The sequence below is a fragment of the Daphnia pulicaria genome, chromosome 2, assembly GCF_021234035.1.
Source record: "Daphnia pulicaria isolate SC F1-1A chromosome 2, SC_F0-13Bv2, whole genome shotgun sequence".
Lineage (NCBI taxonomy): Eukaryota > Metazoa > Arthropoda > Branchiopoda > Diplostraca > Daphniidae > Daphnia > Daphnia pulicaria.
The window spans coordinates 3103129-3119589 of record NC_060914.1 but is presented as its reverse complement, the minus strand read 5'-3'; the positions used below and the strand labels follow the sequence as shown (position 1 = coordinate 3119589).

Sequence of the window (16461 nt, the reverse complement as noted above, 5' to 3'; positions counted from 1 at the left end):
GTTACCTTTTGATTATTTTTGGCTGACAAGACGATTGACTATGCTATTTCCTGCAAATCTGGATGACGACTAAATTTTCCAAGGTCCCATATCCGAGCTACTTATCACTGACTTATACCGTGATAGCTGAAGGTTCGCATTTTGAACTCGTTTTGATCTCATTATAGTTGTCTGGATGACATTCGTGTAGAGAAACAAAAATGGTGCGAAAACCTAAATGCGCACGTTACTATAGAGTTGCCTACTGTCTGGTGCGGTCTGGTGCAACAGCGGCAAAGGCTTATATGTTTTCAACTTGCCCGCTATTTTTTAACTCAATTGAGGCAAGTAATATTATAGTCACCTGGTCCAATCAATCAGTTAAAATTCTACTCTTGACAATGCTTTACGAATAGATATTCACGGAAACTCGCACAAGATTCCAATAAGGAATTTTAAAAAAATGAAACAATGCGCGATATGAAGGAATAGTACGATGGCCTCTAGGACAGTTATATCGATTGTTCAACTTGGCGCGTCACTTTTTAATCTTTTAAAGTTTATCGAAATTTTATAATAGTAATTGGTCTCCACCTCCATCAATAGCAGACAGGAATGTTACCTTGAAAAGTTCATTAGCGCCAATAGCTCGAGGTGATTTATGGATTCGATGAGATGAGATAAAAGGCCGACGTGACGTGACAGTTGGTACGCAGATCCCAGTTTATCTTCCACGGCACAACTTGTCTCTCCCAACTCATATTGAAAATGAAGGTATAAAACGTTTAAAATTATTTTTTAACAAGCAATCCACCACTCAAGCGCACCAAATCCATGGACCCCCCTTTTTTCCAAATCCGCTATGGGACCTAGAAATCTGAAATAATTCAGGCATATCCAGTTTTTTACTCCGGATTCAGCTGTTTTTGCAGAATTTAAATATTCCCTGCCGTTCGGGAGATATTTAATGTTAAAGTTTTATTTTTTTCAAATTTTAACAATTTTGGTGGGTCTTTGGCATCGCTTTTTGGGTAAATGCTGACCGTAAGAAAAAAACTAATTCTTCTAAAAGTTTCCTCGTCCATCCCTCAATACGAATCCAAAAGGAATTTACATTCTTGATTAGATTGGCCGAGTTATACCCAATCTAGTAAAGTGTAATTTTGACAAGTTTCCCACCCAGCCTAGTCGCCATTTTTTATCACTCTCCCTCGCGTTCCTAGTGGATGACAGACGAAGCTACGCTTTCCTGGCCTTCGCTTTAGACCGGGAGACATACTGTAGGCCCTATCATATAGTCTAGTGGCCGGCAACATTAAGCTCGAGGTGCAGAGAACTCGTATGCTTCGGCTGTCATCCGCCAGGAGGAAAATACAAAGTAAAAAGAAGAATAAAGACGAAATCGAAATCGAACATAAAAACCAAATCAAATAATTAATACTCTCCACTCCCATAGCAGAAAACTTGTCTTGCTAGGGAAGATCCAAACTTTTTTTTTCTTTTTGTTTACACTGCTGAGCATGCACTGACAGTTGGAAGGTTACGCAAAAAAAGCGAATTCACTGCCTAGGATTCGGCAACCAGCTAGGTAACAAGTACGCAAATTAAATTTTTTAAACAGTAATGAAATTAAATGAAACCCCGTTAGGACATGTATCAAATTTTGACAGAATTATGTACAAAATTTGGTGACGATTGGTCATTCAGGGAAGAAACGTATAAAGGATAACTAAATGGACATTAAACCCTCTGAATTTCACTACTAGCTACTACTACCCTACCCCCTATACCCCACACCCTATATTGTTAAGGACCTTCGTATATAAATATACCTCAGGGATAAGAATCAAATCATTTAAGAGAACAAAGGGAAACAGAATTTTCCAAACATAATAGTATGTATACTATTTACTTTCTACTATTTTACCTTGATTTTCTGTCTCTTTAACGTTAAAAAAAATTCCCGAAGGACATTCCCGAAGGAATCTTGTTTATATCGGAGTTTGACTATATCGATATTCAGATTATTTGCTTCATTAGACAGTTGTTTGCCGAGAGTGGCTTTGAACCACCATCCTTTGAATTGACAATCCTCATTCACAACAACCAACCATTCACAACAACCTTATTTAATACAGTGAAAGAATTCATTGTTTCGTGAATTTTACACTTCATGCGATTATTGATTCACTGAATGTGGGATTGAACCACCAATCTTTAACTTGACAAGCCAACGCTATAACCACCACACCAACAGCGGTGATTACAAGAAAGGCTTGACGGGACCTAAAGGGTAGTGCATACTTCTACATTGTCAGTATCATCATCCAGTAAGAAAAAAATCGATTTATTTGCATCAATGTAAGGAATCATCGTATCTGGAACTATTTGCAGATTTGCTTCATTCCATTGTTGTTAGCCTGGAAGTGGGTTTGAACCTTTACTTTAACAACCCAATGCCATAACCACTTCATCAACAGTGATATTTATCATCATTTTCCGACGTGACGATGCGTGGATAGCGCATACTTACAAATTGTCATAGTAATCACTCAGAGTGAGCAAAAGCGTTTCATTTACATCGGAGTTAGCATTAAGGGAAATTAATACCATTTGCTTTATTAGACAATTGTTTGTCAAGAGTTGGTTTAAACCACCATGCTTTGAATTATCAATACAATGCTATAACCACTACACCATCGGCGGTGTGTGGTTGCAAGTCTTAACGGTGCCATATGGATAGTGCATACTTCTACATCGTATGTATCATTGCCAAGCAAGAACAAAATCGATTTATTTACTTCAGTGTAAGAATTCAACGTTTCGGGAACTATTTCCTTCATTCGATTGTTATTGTACTGAAAGTGGGTTAGAACCACCAACCTTTTACTAACTAAATAAAATCTATAACCACTACACCAACAGCAGTGTTTATTATGAATTTCCGACGTGACCAAGTAGATAGCTCATACTTAACTTTGTAATATTTATCACCAAGCGAGAGCAAAAGCGTTTTATTTACAGTGGTGTTAGAATTCATTCATCTAATTTATTCATTGGACAGTTAATTGCCCAGAGTGGGTTTGAATCACTAATCTTTATATTACCAATCCAATGATATAACCACTACACCAACAGCTGTGCTCATAAACGTCAACAGTCCCGACGTCACCAAGTGGACAACGCATACTCACACATAGTCATGGTTATCGCCCAGCGTGAGCAATATCGACTTATTATCATCGGTGATTAAATTCATCGTTATAGAAAATAATTGATTCTTTAGACAGTTGTTTTCCGAGAGTGGGTTTGAACCACCGTCCTTGGAACAAGATTCCTTCGGTAATGCCCTTCGGGAATTTTTTTAAACGTTAAAGAGACAGAAAATCAAGGTTAAATGATAAATTAATACATACTATTTTTGGAAAAGTCTGTTTCCCTTTATTCTCTGAAATTTATTGATTCTTTTTAACTAATTGACTAATAATCTGTCAATATTATGAGTGGTGCGACTTAGGTGTGACGGAGGCTTCGCCCCGCCACCCCACGTCGCACTTCATGTTTAAATTAAGTTAAAGTAACACTTATTACTATAGTAACAATACAATTATCCCTGAGGTATATTTATATACGAAGGTCCTTAACAATATAGGGTGTGGGGTATAGGGGGTAGGGTAGTAGTAGCTAGTAGTGAAATTCAGAGGGTTTAATGTCCATTCGGTAATCCTTTATACGTTTCTTCCCTGAATGACCAATCGTCACCAAATTTTGTACATAATTCTGTCAAAATTTGATACATTGCGTAGTGGGGTTTTCATTTGTTTTCATTACTGTTTTAAAAATCTAATTTGCGTACTTGTTACCTAGCTGGTTGCCGAATCCTAGGCAGTGAATTCGCTTTTTTTGCGTAACCTTCCAACTGTCAGTGCATGCTCAGCAGTGTAAAAAAAAAGAAAAAAAAAGTTTGGATCTTCCCTAGCAAGACAAGTTTTCTGCTATGGGAGTGGAGAGTATTAATTATTTGATTTGGTTTTTATGTTTGATTTCGATTTCGTCTTTATTCTTCTTTTTACTTTGTATTTTCCCACTCTTATTTTTTTAACCTTTTTTGTTTTATTATTACCTCTTTTTGTTTACTATTTTTTATCTTGATTTTAATAAATTTGGTTGTCAGTAAAATTTCTATGCCTCCTTTTTTAACAGTTGGTCATCAACCAAGAAGTTGAGGAACATTTGAAAAATGTTATATTATATTCATTTTGAAGCTCTGGGTCATCTCTCCCTTCTTCCTCTGTCCTCTCCTCGGTCATCAACATCTTCTTGCGGTCGTGAAGAGTTACCACCGATCTTCCACTTCCATTTACCTCCGAAAGCTTAGTAAGAGGAATTTTTCAAAATTACAAACTTAGTTTTCCTTTCCGACTTGATCGAGATTCGAACCGCCAACCATGCGAATAGCAGCCTGGGTTGATGACCATTAGACCATCATTGTTATATTATTGGAAGGGAAAAAATGGGTATGATGGTAGCTCGCTATCTATTAGCCAAGATTCATGTAATGCAACATGTGACCGCATGATATTATTGTATTGTTACTATAGTAATAAGTGTTACTTTAACTTAATCTAAACATGAAGTGCGACGTGGGGTGGCGGGGCGAAGCCTCCGCCACACCTAAGTCGCACCACTCATAATATTGACAGATTATTAGTCAATAAGTAATAAGAATCAAATCATTTAAGAGAATAAAGGGAAACAGGATTTTCCAAACATAATAGTATGTTTACTATTTACTTTCTACTATTTAATATTGATTTTCTGTCTCTTTAACGTTTAAAAAAATTCCCGAAGGACATTACCGAAGGAATCTTGTTTATATCATGCGGTCACATGTTCCATTACATGAGTCTTGGCTAATAGATAGCGATCTACCATTATACACATTTTTTTTCCTTTCCTGAAATACAATAGTGATGGTCTAATGGTTATCAACCCGGGCTGCCGTTCGCATGATTCGGGGTTCGAATCTAGATCAAGTCGGAAAGGAAACTAAATTCGTAAATTTTGAAAAATTCCTCTTAATAAGCTTTCGGAGGTAAATGGAAGTGGAAGATCGGTGGTAACTCTTCACGACTGCAAGAAGATCTTGATGACCGAGGAGAGGACAAGAGAAGAAGGGAGAGATGACCCAGAGCTTCAAAATGAGTACAATCTAACATTTTTAAAATGTTCCTCAACTTCTTGGTTGATGACTAACTGTTAAAAAAAAGGAGGCATAGAAATTTTACTTGGACAACCAAATTTATTAAAATCAAGATAAAAAATAGTAAACAAAAAGAGGTAATAATAAAACAAAAAGGGTTAAAAAAATAAGAGTGGAGGGAAAATACAAAGTAAAAAGAAGAATAAAGACGAAATCGAAATCGAACATAAAAACAAAATCAAATAATAAATACTCTCCACTCCCATAGCAGAAAACTTGTCTTGCTAGAGAAGATCCTAGAAAAGTAACAAATACGCAAATTAAATTTCTAAAACAGTAATAAAAACAAATAAAAACCCCGTTACGCCATGTATCAAATTTTGACAGAATTTTGTATAAAATTTGGTGACGATTGGTCATTCAGGGAAGAAACGTATAAAGGATAACTAAATTGACATTAAACCCTCTGAATTTCACTACTAGCTACTACTACCCTACCCCCTATACCCCACACCCTATATTGTTAAGGACCTTCGTATATAAATATACCTCAGGGATAACCAAACCAATGCTATAATCTTTACACTAACAGCGGTGCTCATCATCGTTAAAAGTCCCGACGTCACCAAGTGGACAGCGCACACCTCACACACTATCATGGTTATCGCCCAGCGTGAGCAAAATCGATTAATTGACATCAGTATTAAACATATTCAATCGTGAGACTATTTGCTTCATTATACAGTTATTTACAGAAAGTGGGTTTGAACCATCAACCTTTGAATTACCAATACAATGCAATAACCACTACACCAACAACGGTGGTGAAATTCAAGTCCCAATGTGATCATACCGTTAGCGCTTACTTACACATTGTCATGGTTATTACACATCATGAGCAAAATCGATTTAATTGCATCGGTTTTTAAATTATTCGATATTGAGAACATTTGCATGATTACGCAGTTGTTCTCCGAGAGTGGGTTTGAACCATCATCCCTTATATTATCAATCAAATGTTACAACCACTACACCAACAGCGGTGCTCATTAACCCGACGTCACCAGGTTGACAGCGCATACTCACACATTGTCATGGTTATCGCCCAGCGTGAGCAAAATCTATTAATCGGCATCAGTATAAGAATTACTCAATTGAGAGACTATTTGCTATATTTTCTAGATGTAGAGTGGATTTGAACCACCAACCTTTAATTTACTAATACAATGCTATAACCACTATACCAACAGCGGTGCTCATAAATGTCAACAGTCCCGACAATTGCAGAGAGTGCATGGGCTTGAACCACCAACGTTTGAATTACCAATACAATGCCAACAGCGGTAGTGAAAATCAAGTCCCAACGTGATCAAGAGGCTAGCGCATACTTACACATTGTCATGGTAACAACACATCATGAGCAAAATCGATTTATTTGCATCAGTTTTTGAATTATTCGATATTAAGAATATTTGCATTATTACACAGTTGCTTGCCGAGAGTGGGTTTGAACCACCAACCTTAGAGTTACCTACCCTCTAACCACTACAGCGGTGTTGTTAATAAAGTCGCGACGTGACCAGGTGCATAGCGCATACTTACATATTGTCATGGATATCGCCCAGCTGGAGCAAAATTAAAGTCCTTGGATTTGAAGACATTTTTTAAAATCGCTACCGATTGCTAAACATCATTCGGTTGCTACTCGTGCTATTCTTTACATCAGAAAGATATTAGCCGACTGTGGGTTTGAACCATCAACGCGTAATCTTTTTTCAGTGATGTCATTCATCGCTCGATGTGATCAAATCTGTTGGGCTGTTTATCGGACAATATTTAAGGTTTATTCTAAGATTGTATTAATCGCCCGGCATGAGCAAAGCGGGTGAATTATTGTTCAAATGGTCGTTTCAATCAATCGATGTTTAATTAACAGATAAATAAAAAAAAATGTGTAGTGGCTATAGCGTTCATAAACGGCGAAATAATACTTGGCATCATCATTATAAGTGCGATACTTTGAAATCTATCAGCTTTGAAATCCGAATAATATATAAAAAAATAACAGCTCTCAGCCAGGCTTGAACATTTACCATTACTTTCCATAAGCAAGTACGCTACCCAGTACACCATTTGCTGATGAAAATTACTCGTGAAACACAGGTAAAATATTTTTCATTGGCGAAAATTTTGAAATTTTTTTTTTTTTTTATTATTTTTGGTATTTATTAATACACTTTAATATTATTAATTCACGGTTGAGCGCACATGGGTACTACCCCATGGCCATGCCCGTGCTCCATTTTTTGGCCCGTAGGCCGAGGCGGAATTTAGTTCCTCTTGGGTTTGAAAAGCTGGGAAAGAAAGGAATAGAAAGGAAAAAGGGATTCAAGAAGGTTTTCAGGGGTTGACTACGGACGAATGGTATAAAGGATTAAGTCGTTTAACTGTGTGATGATGATGTGTTTACAAAAGGACTTCTTTGTAAACAATATTGACGGTGAATACTTTTTCTTTTTCCTCTTCAGTGGCTGTCATGTGATTTCTCAAAAGCCGTCCTTGCTTTGCAGATTCAGCTGTTTCGACTTTGACACCTGTGGGTGTATTGACTTCACAGAGTGTGTGAAGCAGACGACGGTAGTAAGAGCGTAGGGTCAGTCTGGACTAGCTCGTCCCCGCCTAACGTTGTGCTATCAACGTCTGTCGAATACATCTTCAGGTAATACACTGTTTCTCTCTACTTTCGTTGGTCTAAACAGTGGGTTTTTTCCCCGATAAAAAAAAACAAAAACAAAAATGTAAAACATACTATAAAGTAAAATAAGTAAACAAAAATCTATAGAAAATATTTATGAACCTTCTTTCGATGTTGCACGTGAAAAAGCCACATACAGCTGACCGTGAGAAAAGACAGGCTCCGGGAGGAAAATGCCGACACGATCAAAAGTATGGCCCTGTGACTTGGTGATGGTTATGGCAAATGCCAAAAGCACAGGAAACTGGAGCCTCTTGAGGATGACAGGAAGATCGGAATCGGTGGGCGACAGCGTCATTCGCGGGATGTAAACCGTGTGACCCTTGTTCTTGCCGGCAGCGATGTCTGCAACGATCAGATTTTCTCTGAGGGCCCTATTGATGAGACGGGTGCCATTGCAGAGACCCTTACGCGAATCAATGTTCTTGAGCAGAATGATGATGGCTCCCACTTTCAACTTGAGCACATGAGTGGGAATTCCGGACACGTTAAAGGTGTTGAGAATCTCGGTTTGATAATTGGCAATTTCTTCAGGATCGCCCGAGTCAATCGTGTCGATGCTTTTGTACTGATGCAATATTCCAGGCATGTCTTTGATGATCTGATTGTTGATCCGTAAGCAGTCATCGTTCTTTGGACAGAGAATAGCTCGACTGCAAATCTGCTGAGATACCTCGGGATCCAAAAGCAGGGCAGGAACACCAAAAACGTACTCAATCAAATTCCGTCCAAAGTCCAGAAACTCGGCAGGAATTTCGATGAGATCGGGATTGTTAAGTCTTGGAATCGTTTGCAGAGTACCGATTCCGAGCTGAATAAGCCAGTCAGCGTAGTCTTGATTGCCGGCCACGGTACGCATATTCTGGGTTAGACGAAGATGACGAAACAGAGGCCACGTTGCGTTATTTCGAATTGAAGCTTCCACCACCTTCACCCTGTTTCCATGTCGAACGACTGGAAAACATTGACGAAAGTCACCACCAAGAAGAAGGACTTTTCCACCATGAGGAAAATTTTTCTTTTCCTATTTTTGAAAGAGGAAATTAAAAGCGTCGAGAGCGTGATTTGTCTTCATTGTGGCTTCGTCGGAAATGATGAGAACGGCACTTAAAATCAAATTAGCGAGAATGCTTCCATCTACAATTTTCGATCTGGTAACTTCGGTAATTGGAGGGTAGATCTTGAATTGGGAATGGTACGTTGAGCCGTCAATCAACAACGTAGAAGCGATGCCGGTAGAAGCGACGGCGATGACTGTCTTCCCTTGGCCTTGCAGTACGGTGATCAAAGTGTTGTACAAAAAGGTCTTGCCAGTACCTCCTGGACCATCCAAAAAATACTGATGGGGAACTGAGTTGTTGTTGTCGATGACGGCAGCCATGATTTGATCGTAGGCGGCTCGTTGACCTTCGTTCAATTGAGTAACCATCAGTTCACCCAATCGTTTTTTTCTATCCTGGTAATTGCAGTATTCTCTTCGAGTTGAGCTTCAATAATCTGGCGAATAAGCTGAAAGTCAGGAACAGGCAAAGAGAGTTCTTCCATTGTTCTATTGTGGAGAATCAACTTGTCTTGAATCCATTTCAAAGTCAAGTTTTTGGCGACTTCCGCATCGTGACCAGTTCGAATGAAATATTCCATGAGGTGGGGCAGAGACCGATCAAAGAGATGAAGAGCGTCGGTGGGATTGCAAAAGAGGCAGACATCGACAAAGAGCTGTCTCAATCGCTCCGGCATTTCAAAGGCGGCGGCACCGTCCAAGGTCTTCTCCCAAACGCTGTCGTCCTCCAGCAAATTCAAAGCAGAAGCGGCTGATTTAAACGTCGGTAGAAGGACACCGTTGACCGTGCGGAGATCTTCAAAGCTGGTTGATCCTCTGACGTTGATGAGAAGCAAGCGAAGGCAGTATCGCTCAACTTGACGGACGCCCACGGTATATAAGCGGCCTATGATTTTAATATTTCTTCTTCGAGGTTTCCAATAATTACGTCCACCCGACCTCACGAAACAGAAATGATGGACAATTTCTCGGTAAAAATACTGTCTCGCTTCTTCATTATCCCGATTCAAGATGAGCCAAGCAGTTAACGTCGTTTCCTTGGTCGCGGCATTGATGACTGCTTGTTCCTCGTTGCCCGGTTGGAAAAAGACGGACTGTTCAAGAGGCCTAGGCGGGTGATGGTATGAGAACGATCGCTGAGAGGAAACTTGAAGATTCTATAAGCGGCTTCTGGCGCGCTGACGTAACGGGTGTCCGTAAAGGTGGAAATTTCGTCCCAAACAAAAACTTGCTCGTTTTCTTCTCCAACCTGCTGATGCGTTCCAGTTTTCGATTCAATGTTGCTCCAGTCGTGACCTTTGTACACATACTTGAAGATGTACTTGACAGTGGTCATATTGGCGCAATACTCGATGTTGATGTGACAATCATATTTCAGTAGCAACCAAGGGTTATAAGGAACAACCCATCGGTTGTCCACTTCATAGTCAGTGTGCCCCCTTTTCAAACGATGTACAACACCAGTGTTTCTTCTTCAATACGTCAGATAGCCGTTGTCATTGATCATAGTCTCTTCGTTGAAGTCTTTGGGGAACTTTTAACAGCAGCCCTCTTTATCCATGCAGGGAGAGTTTTTGTTGATGGCTCCACACGGACCGTATATCATGTGAGCCATAACAGAGTCGTAAAGTCTTGGACAGAGTATCTTGTCGGGAATTTCAGCGCAGATGGTCTTATCCATATCCTCTGATGTCGAAGGAGCGTCGCGGCTGTCGACCCACACCAGCATGTGGCAATGAGGCAGTCCGCGTTTCTGAAATTCGATGACTTCGATTCTGGCAGCGGCGAAACCCAATACTTGCTTTTTTCCGATGTCGTCGACCAACTCTTTCTTCTTCAAGTGGAATACTCTTGCGACCATATCGGGACGATCGGAAGCCGTCAAATAGTTTGGGATATTAGCAACAATTTCCCTCCACTTGGGATTGCAGGTAAACGTCACAAAAAAGTCGGCTTGCCAAATTTTCCACATATTGCCATAGCGTCTTGGTAATTTTGTTTCATGGCTCGAGGACTGCCAATAAAAGACGAAGGGAGAATGTAGATCGTGCCAACTTCCAAATTTGCTCTCTCTGCTCGATTGTTGATGTAATCCATCAGACCGCAGTAGCGCTCATCATGCAGCTCTGCCTGGTTTCGTCTGAGCCAATCTAGGCGACTCCCCTCAGTCTTGACGTAAGAATCGACAAAATACATCTGAGTGACGGGACCCCCAGCCAAAACGTTGTTGAAATCACCACGAACTGACATGCGCGAACTGTAGAATTCGGCTTGCGTCACTCTTGAGCGTGGGCCTCTTTTTCTGTTCGGTGGTCGATCGTCGTTCTCCTCGTCCGCTTCTGGTTCTTGTTCTTCACCTGGCTCATTTTCAATCACAGAATTGCCATCTGCTGCGGCCATTTCCTCACGAATTTACACTCTGGGGTTGGGCCACAAGGGATCAATCTGCTCCTCTTCATCTTCTTCAACAATCTTGGCCATTGCTGCCGCTTCATCTCTCTCTCTCCGTCTGGTGGTGGTATAAGGCATGTTGATATGCCAACCGTCGTCACCGTTCGGAAATAAAAGTGGGTAACACATCGGATCACACATAACCTTTTTTGTGTCAATCTGGATGAATCGTCGGCCTCTGACGGGAATGTAGAGATGGCCACGAATATCTCTGTAGGCTTCGCTTAAAAATTAAAAATCTGTAAAATCGCTTAAATTTTAATCAGTTTATTTTAAAGGGTAATTGAGAAAAAAAGAATTATTTTAATTAAATACATAAAAAAAATGCGATGAATAAATTGGTGAATAGCCGATTCACCCATACCCGGAAGCATTTCCCCGCAGCTTTGTAAAACAACGCCCTTGAGCGCCGTTAAAAAAATATATTTTGATTTCTCGTAAGGTTGTAGGCTAATATTCTATTTGGGGGTATACAGGATTTATTTATCTAGTAACACGCACACATGCTTCTCGATTTTAAAAAATAATTTTTCGTGATTATCGCATTTTTGAGGGTGGGGGGCTGTTTTGAAAAATTATCGTAATTTGCTGGAGAGTCTAATTGATAAAAGTCTGATTTTGAGTTTCACACTCCACCTTGTTCATGCTTTCGAGGTATTTTCTCATTTTTTTTTTTAATTCACAAGAAATGGGCATTATTCAGTTATTCGGTCTCCTGAAAGGCTGAAATTTAGCATAATGGCCGGTGGAATGCGTTTTTTCAGTGCCATTCAGTTTCTACAGTTATAGTCAAATAAGCGAATCGTAAAAATATACGAAAGAAATCTAACAAATAAAAAAACTTTCAATGAAATCAAATACAAAAAGATAGAGAGATTGCCAAATTGTATAAAAGTAATCCCGACGTGTTTCTCAATTCTCCTTAAATAATAGCTCTTTAAATTGGATGTGAAGTTCGGGGGGGGGGGGAATTCTATAATCTCGTTCGTAAAAGTGAAAGTAGAACTTGGGAAACTTGCTTTAATCTTCGATGGTTTATATTTATTTACACAATCATACTCAACATCGTAAACAAAACATCAAATATGACATCATTCAATCATTCTTATTTGGTCTAATATAATTTAATCATTTAATAATAACTGGTGCCGGAATAACCGAGTCCGGTGCGTTTGTAGGGGAGAGCGGGAGCAACTGGGAGTTCGTATTCATGGACGGGAGCGACGGGGAGTTCGTAGACGTGGACGGGAGCGACGGGCAAGTGGTCGCCCTTGGGTTTGAATCCCTGCTCATCAGCGACCCAGGTCAAAGTGAATTTCTCGCCTTCGGGGGAAACCCAGTAAGAAGATCCCTTGTTGGTGTTACCCATCACATCCTCGTAAGTTGCTTTGCCGTAAGAGTCGTAGGCGACGCCTTGCATCTTCTTCTGCACCTGCGATTCCTCGCGGGTCATGTAGTCAGACTGGGCGTAGCTGCAAAAATTAATCAATATCAAGAAATGATTAACCGATTGAATCCATCAAGGTTATAACTAGTAAATAAAGTAGAATTAACATTTGGTTGATTTTTATTACCTCCACTGGCTGCTGCCGTCGAGATTGCGCTCATCAGATTGGCTGGTGACGGTGATGCCGGCGTATTTGTTATCCTTGGCGTAGGCCGGGGCAGAGTAGCTTGGGGCAGCGTAGGCGGGGGATTTGTATTCCGGCTTGTAGCTGGAAGGGGCAGCGGCAGCGACGGCCAAAACAGCGGCGATAACAAACTAGAAAATAATAATTCACTCAGTTTACTGATCCAAGTATGAGGTATAAGCACAAATGAATTCGACGGCTGTTGACTGATTATATGACGTGCGTTTCTTCTCCTTACCAGCTTCATGTTGAATTCGATTGATTTGTAGAACAACTGATACTTTTCATCTTCCCTGTCGGGGCTTTTATAGTCGGGCGAATGGGAACGGGTGAAGGGAGAAAAAATGGTCCGTTTGCGAGGGGTCTGGGTGTGTTCGAATGTGGTTCCTTCTTTGACAATTGGGTCACGAACAAAGACTTGAAAATATCACTTTTTCATTTTATTTTGGTGTCAGGTGAAAATAAAAACGAAAATGTTACAAATTAAACATTCTCTTGCCGCCAGTGCTCTCTTATTGAATTCAGGTATTAAACACTCGTCTGAGAAATAATCGGATTTCGCTGCCAGGGAATCATAATATTTGCAGTCTACTGTTTAACGGTTTAACTTTGAAAAGTTGGTGACGTTCAAGGTTTAATACAATCCTTGGGATAGGAAATGTCCAGGATTAGATGATTGTGAGCCTTCTTAGCTCAGTGGTAGAGCGTTGGTCTCGTAAACAAATTGTGATGGTTATGGTTATAATTATCACAGCAATCCAAGCATAATAAAGGTCGAGAGTTCAATCCTCTCAGGAGGCAATTAATAATGAGATTGCAATATAAAATTCATAAAATTTAAAACAATGTTAATATATGTCAAGAGAGGTTCTTCTTTATTTATCATTTTAAATAGATTTGAGGGGAATGGCACCCAAATCTACACTGAATATTAAACTTACCTGATTTTTGTGCTCTTTAAGAAAAAATTATCATGCGAAAAAAAAAAAAAAAAAATCAGATCGTTTCAATGGGGTCTGTTTCCGTACGTGCAGACTGAATGTCAAAATCAGAAATGGAAACGTTTTCTTGAAGAATGTAATGCAAAAACTTAGGCTAGATTTCCATCGTCATCTTCAGCTTATAGAGCAAGTTCCATTATCTTAATGACAATTTTCAGGTAATTGCCTACATCGGTGTAAAATCCCATCTAAAAAATGAATGTTGTGTAGTCTTTCATTCAATTTACATGCTGAGCATTTTCAGTTTTTCACCTTTGTATTTTATTTCAAATAATATTTCTAAAATTTCGCTAACAAGAATAGTACTTCAATTTTCAATTTAAACTTAGCGCGTTACCTTTTGATTATTTTTGGCTGACAAGACGATTGACTATGCTATTTCCTGCAAATCTGGATGACGACTAAATTTTCCAAGGTCCCATATCCGAGCTACTTATCACTGACTTATACCGTGATAGCTGAAGGTTCGCATTTTGAACTCGTTTTGATCTCATTATAGTTGTCTGGATGACATTCGTGTAGAGAAACAAAAATGGTGCGAAAACCTAAATGCGCACGTTACTATAGAGTTGCCTACTGTCTGGTGCGGTCTGGTGCAACAGCGGCAAAGGCTTATATGTTTTCAACTTGCCCGCTATTTTTTAACTCAATTGAGGCAAGTAATATTATAGTCACCTGGTCCAATCAATCAGTTAAAATTCTACTCTTGACAATGCTTTACGAATAGATATTCACGGAAACTCGCACAAGATTCCAATAAGGAATTTTTAAAAAATGAAACAATGCGCGATATGAAGGAATAGTACGATGGCCTCTAGGGCAGTTATATCGATTGTTCAACTTGGCGCGTCACTTTTTAATCTTTTAAAGTTTATCGAAATTTTATAATAGTAATTGGTCTCCACCTCCATCAATAGCAGACAGGAATGTTACCTTGAAAAGTTCATTAGCGCCAATAGCTCGAGGTGATTTATGGATTCGATGAGATGAGATAAAAGGCCGACGTGACGTGACAGTTGGTACGCAGATCCCAGTTTATCTTCCACGGCACAACTAGTCTCTTCCAACTCATATTGAAAATGAAGGTATAAAACGTTTAAAATTATTTTGTAAATTTATTAGCTTTTCATTGTGTTTCATTGTCTTATTTCTTAGTCTGTAATTGTGAGCCTGTCATTGTTGAGCTTGTTGGTCGTCGTTTCGGAGGCGTGGTTCCTCAATCTCAAGTCCGGCAAATCTGACACAGCAGAAAAAGTGATGTCACCACCAAATTCACGTAAAGTCATTCTGGTAGCCAAGAAGGTCTACGTTCCGATGTACGCGTCTGACGACACGACCTCGGCAGTTGCCGACCGACTTCTGCCCATCTCTCCCGCACTGACATCTTCTGATGGAACTGTGATGACGGAAGGACGCCAACAGCCAATGGCCGTCGACTATTCCAGCTCGATGTATCTTCAACCTCCTCCAGTTGCATCATACGCCATGTACGCCCCCGCTTCAGCTAACGTGGCTGCCGCTTACGCAGCTCCTGTCCAGTTCCCTGCTGTTGTTGCTGACCAGGGTGTTGGACCCCAACAATATGCCGTTTATCCCGTTGGATACGGAGCTGCTGGCCCACAGTTCTACCAATACGCCGCTGCCCCGCAGATGTCTGATGGGGTAAAATTTGCTGAAATCCATTTAAGCAGCCATAACATTTTCATACTTTTCCGTTTTGGCATAGACTTGGGTGATGCAGTACGCCGGAGCTGGAGATGCTGTTGCTGCTGGTGCGCCTTACTCGCTAGCAACAGAAAACGACAAAGAGACAGTTGCCGATGGATCTGCAGTTCCGGTTCCAACCGAAGCGTATGTGAATGTTTGACTGCAGTGATCGCGTGCATTTTTAAATCTCTAATCCAACCAAAATCTATTTTAATGTATAATAATTGACACGATGGACATGAATGATTGCTGTAAGTAGCAAACGTATAAATGTAAATGACACAATAAAATCTCGATGCCTTTTATCGGACTTGTGTAAAACGTTGGTTCTCTGTCGTATAGGAAAGTACACAGCAATGAGTGTTTTTGATGACAAACGAATGAAAGTCATTCATATTGCACCGATTTTTTTATTTCGAGTTAAGCAGAAATCAAGATTATTTATACAAAATTATAGCGAGAATTGTGGTTCACGCGGAATGAAGTTTTAGAAAAATAGTTGCTGGTATTTACTAAAAATCGAGTTTTATATAAATTCGCAATTATAACCTCTCTAGAGGTTATTGACGTCTCCTAAAATCTGTCATGTTTTCCACGATTCGATGTTTTCCTGTCAGCATCCCCTCTTTTTCTAAAGCTCTAAAGCGTGCCAAGTAAAAGAGCTCATTGAGCTT

General features: G+C 39.8%; 2 protein-coding genes and 1 non-coding gene across 4 annotated transcripts; 2 read left to right on the top strand and 1 right to left on the bottom strand.

The window, feature by feature from the left end:
- Positions 1–680: 680 nt before the first annotated feature.
- On the top strand, positions 681–16094 carry LOC124327489. 2 transcript variants are annotated; one of them, XM_046786426.1, is made up of 3 exons: positions 681–753; positions 15236–15742; positions 15807–16094. In XM_046786426.1, the coding sequence occupies exons 1-3, from the start codon at positions 748–750 to the stop codon at positions 15945–15947; spliced, it is 654 nt and encodes a 217-aa protein (XP_046642382.1). In that variant the 5' UTR covers positions 681–747; the 3' UTR covers positions 15948–16094. The 2 variants fall into 2 exon arrangements, with proteins under 2 accessions (XP_046642382.1, XP_046642381.1); XM_046786425.1 differs by lacking the exon at positions 681–753 and adding an exon at positions 15048–15165.
- On the bottom strand, positions 12553–13352 carry LOC124327493 (endocuticle structural glycoprotein SgAbd-2-like). The gene is made up of 3 exons (XM_046786431.1): positions 13318–13352; positions 13023–13210; positions 12553–12920 (listed from the first exon to the last, which is right to left on the bottom strand). Exons 1-3 carry the CDS (start codon positions 13324–13326, stop codon positions 12581–12583), a joined length of 537 nt encoding a protein of 178 aa, XP_046642387.1. The 5' UTR covers positions 13327–13352; the 3' UTR covers positions 12553–12580.
- Trnat-cgu lies at positions 13762–13880 on the top strand. The gene is made up of 2 exons: positions 13762–13797; positions 13836–13880. It is a non-coding gene; the product is annotated as a tRNA-Thr (tRNA).
- Positions 16095–16461: the final 367 nt, after the last annotated feature.

Coding starts and splice junctions, on each gene's coding strand:
- LOC124327493 (XM_046786431.1), bottom strand. Junction 12,921..13,022: donor GACGGCAGCAGCCAGTGGAG/GTAATAAAAATC, acceptor TAATTTTTGCAG/CTACGCCCAGTCTGACTACA.
- LOC124327489 (XM_046786426.1), top strand. Junction 15,743..15,806: donor CCCCGCAGATGTCTGATGGG/GTAAAATTTGCT, acceptor GTTTTGGCATAG/ACTTGGGTGATGCAGTACGC.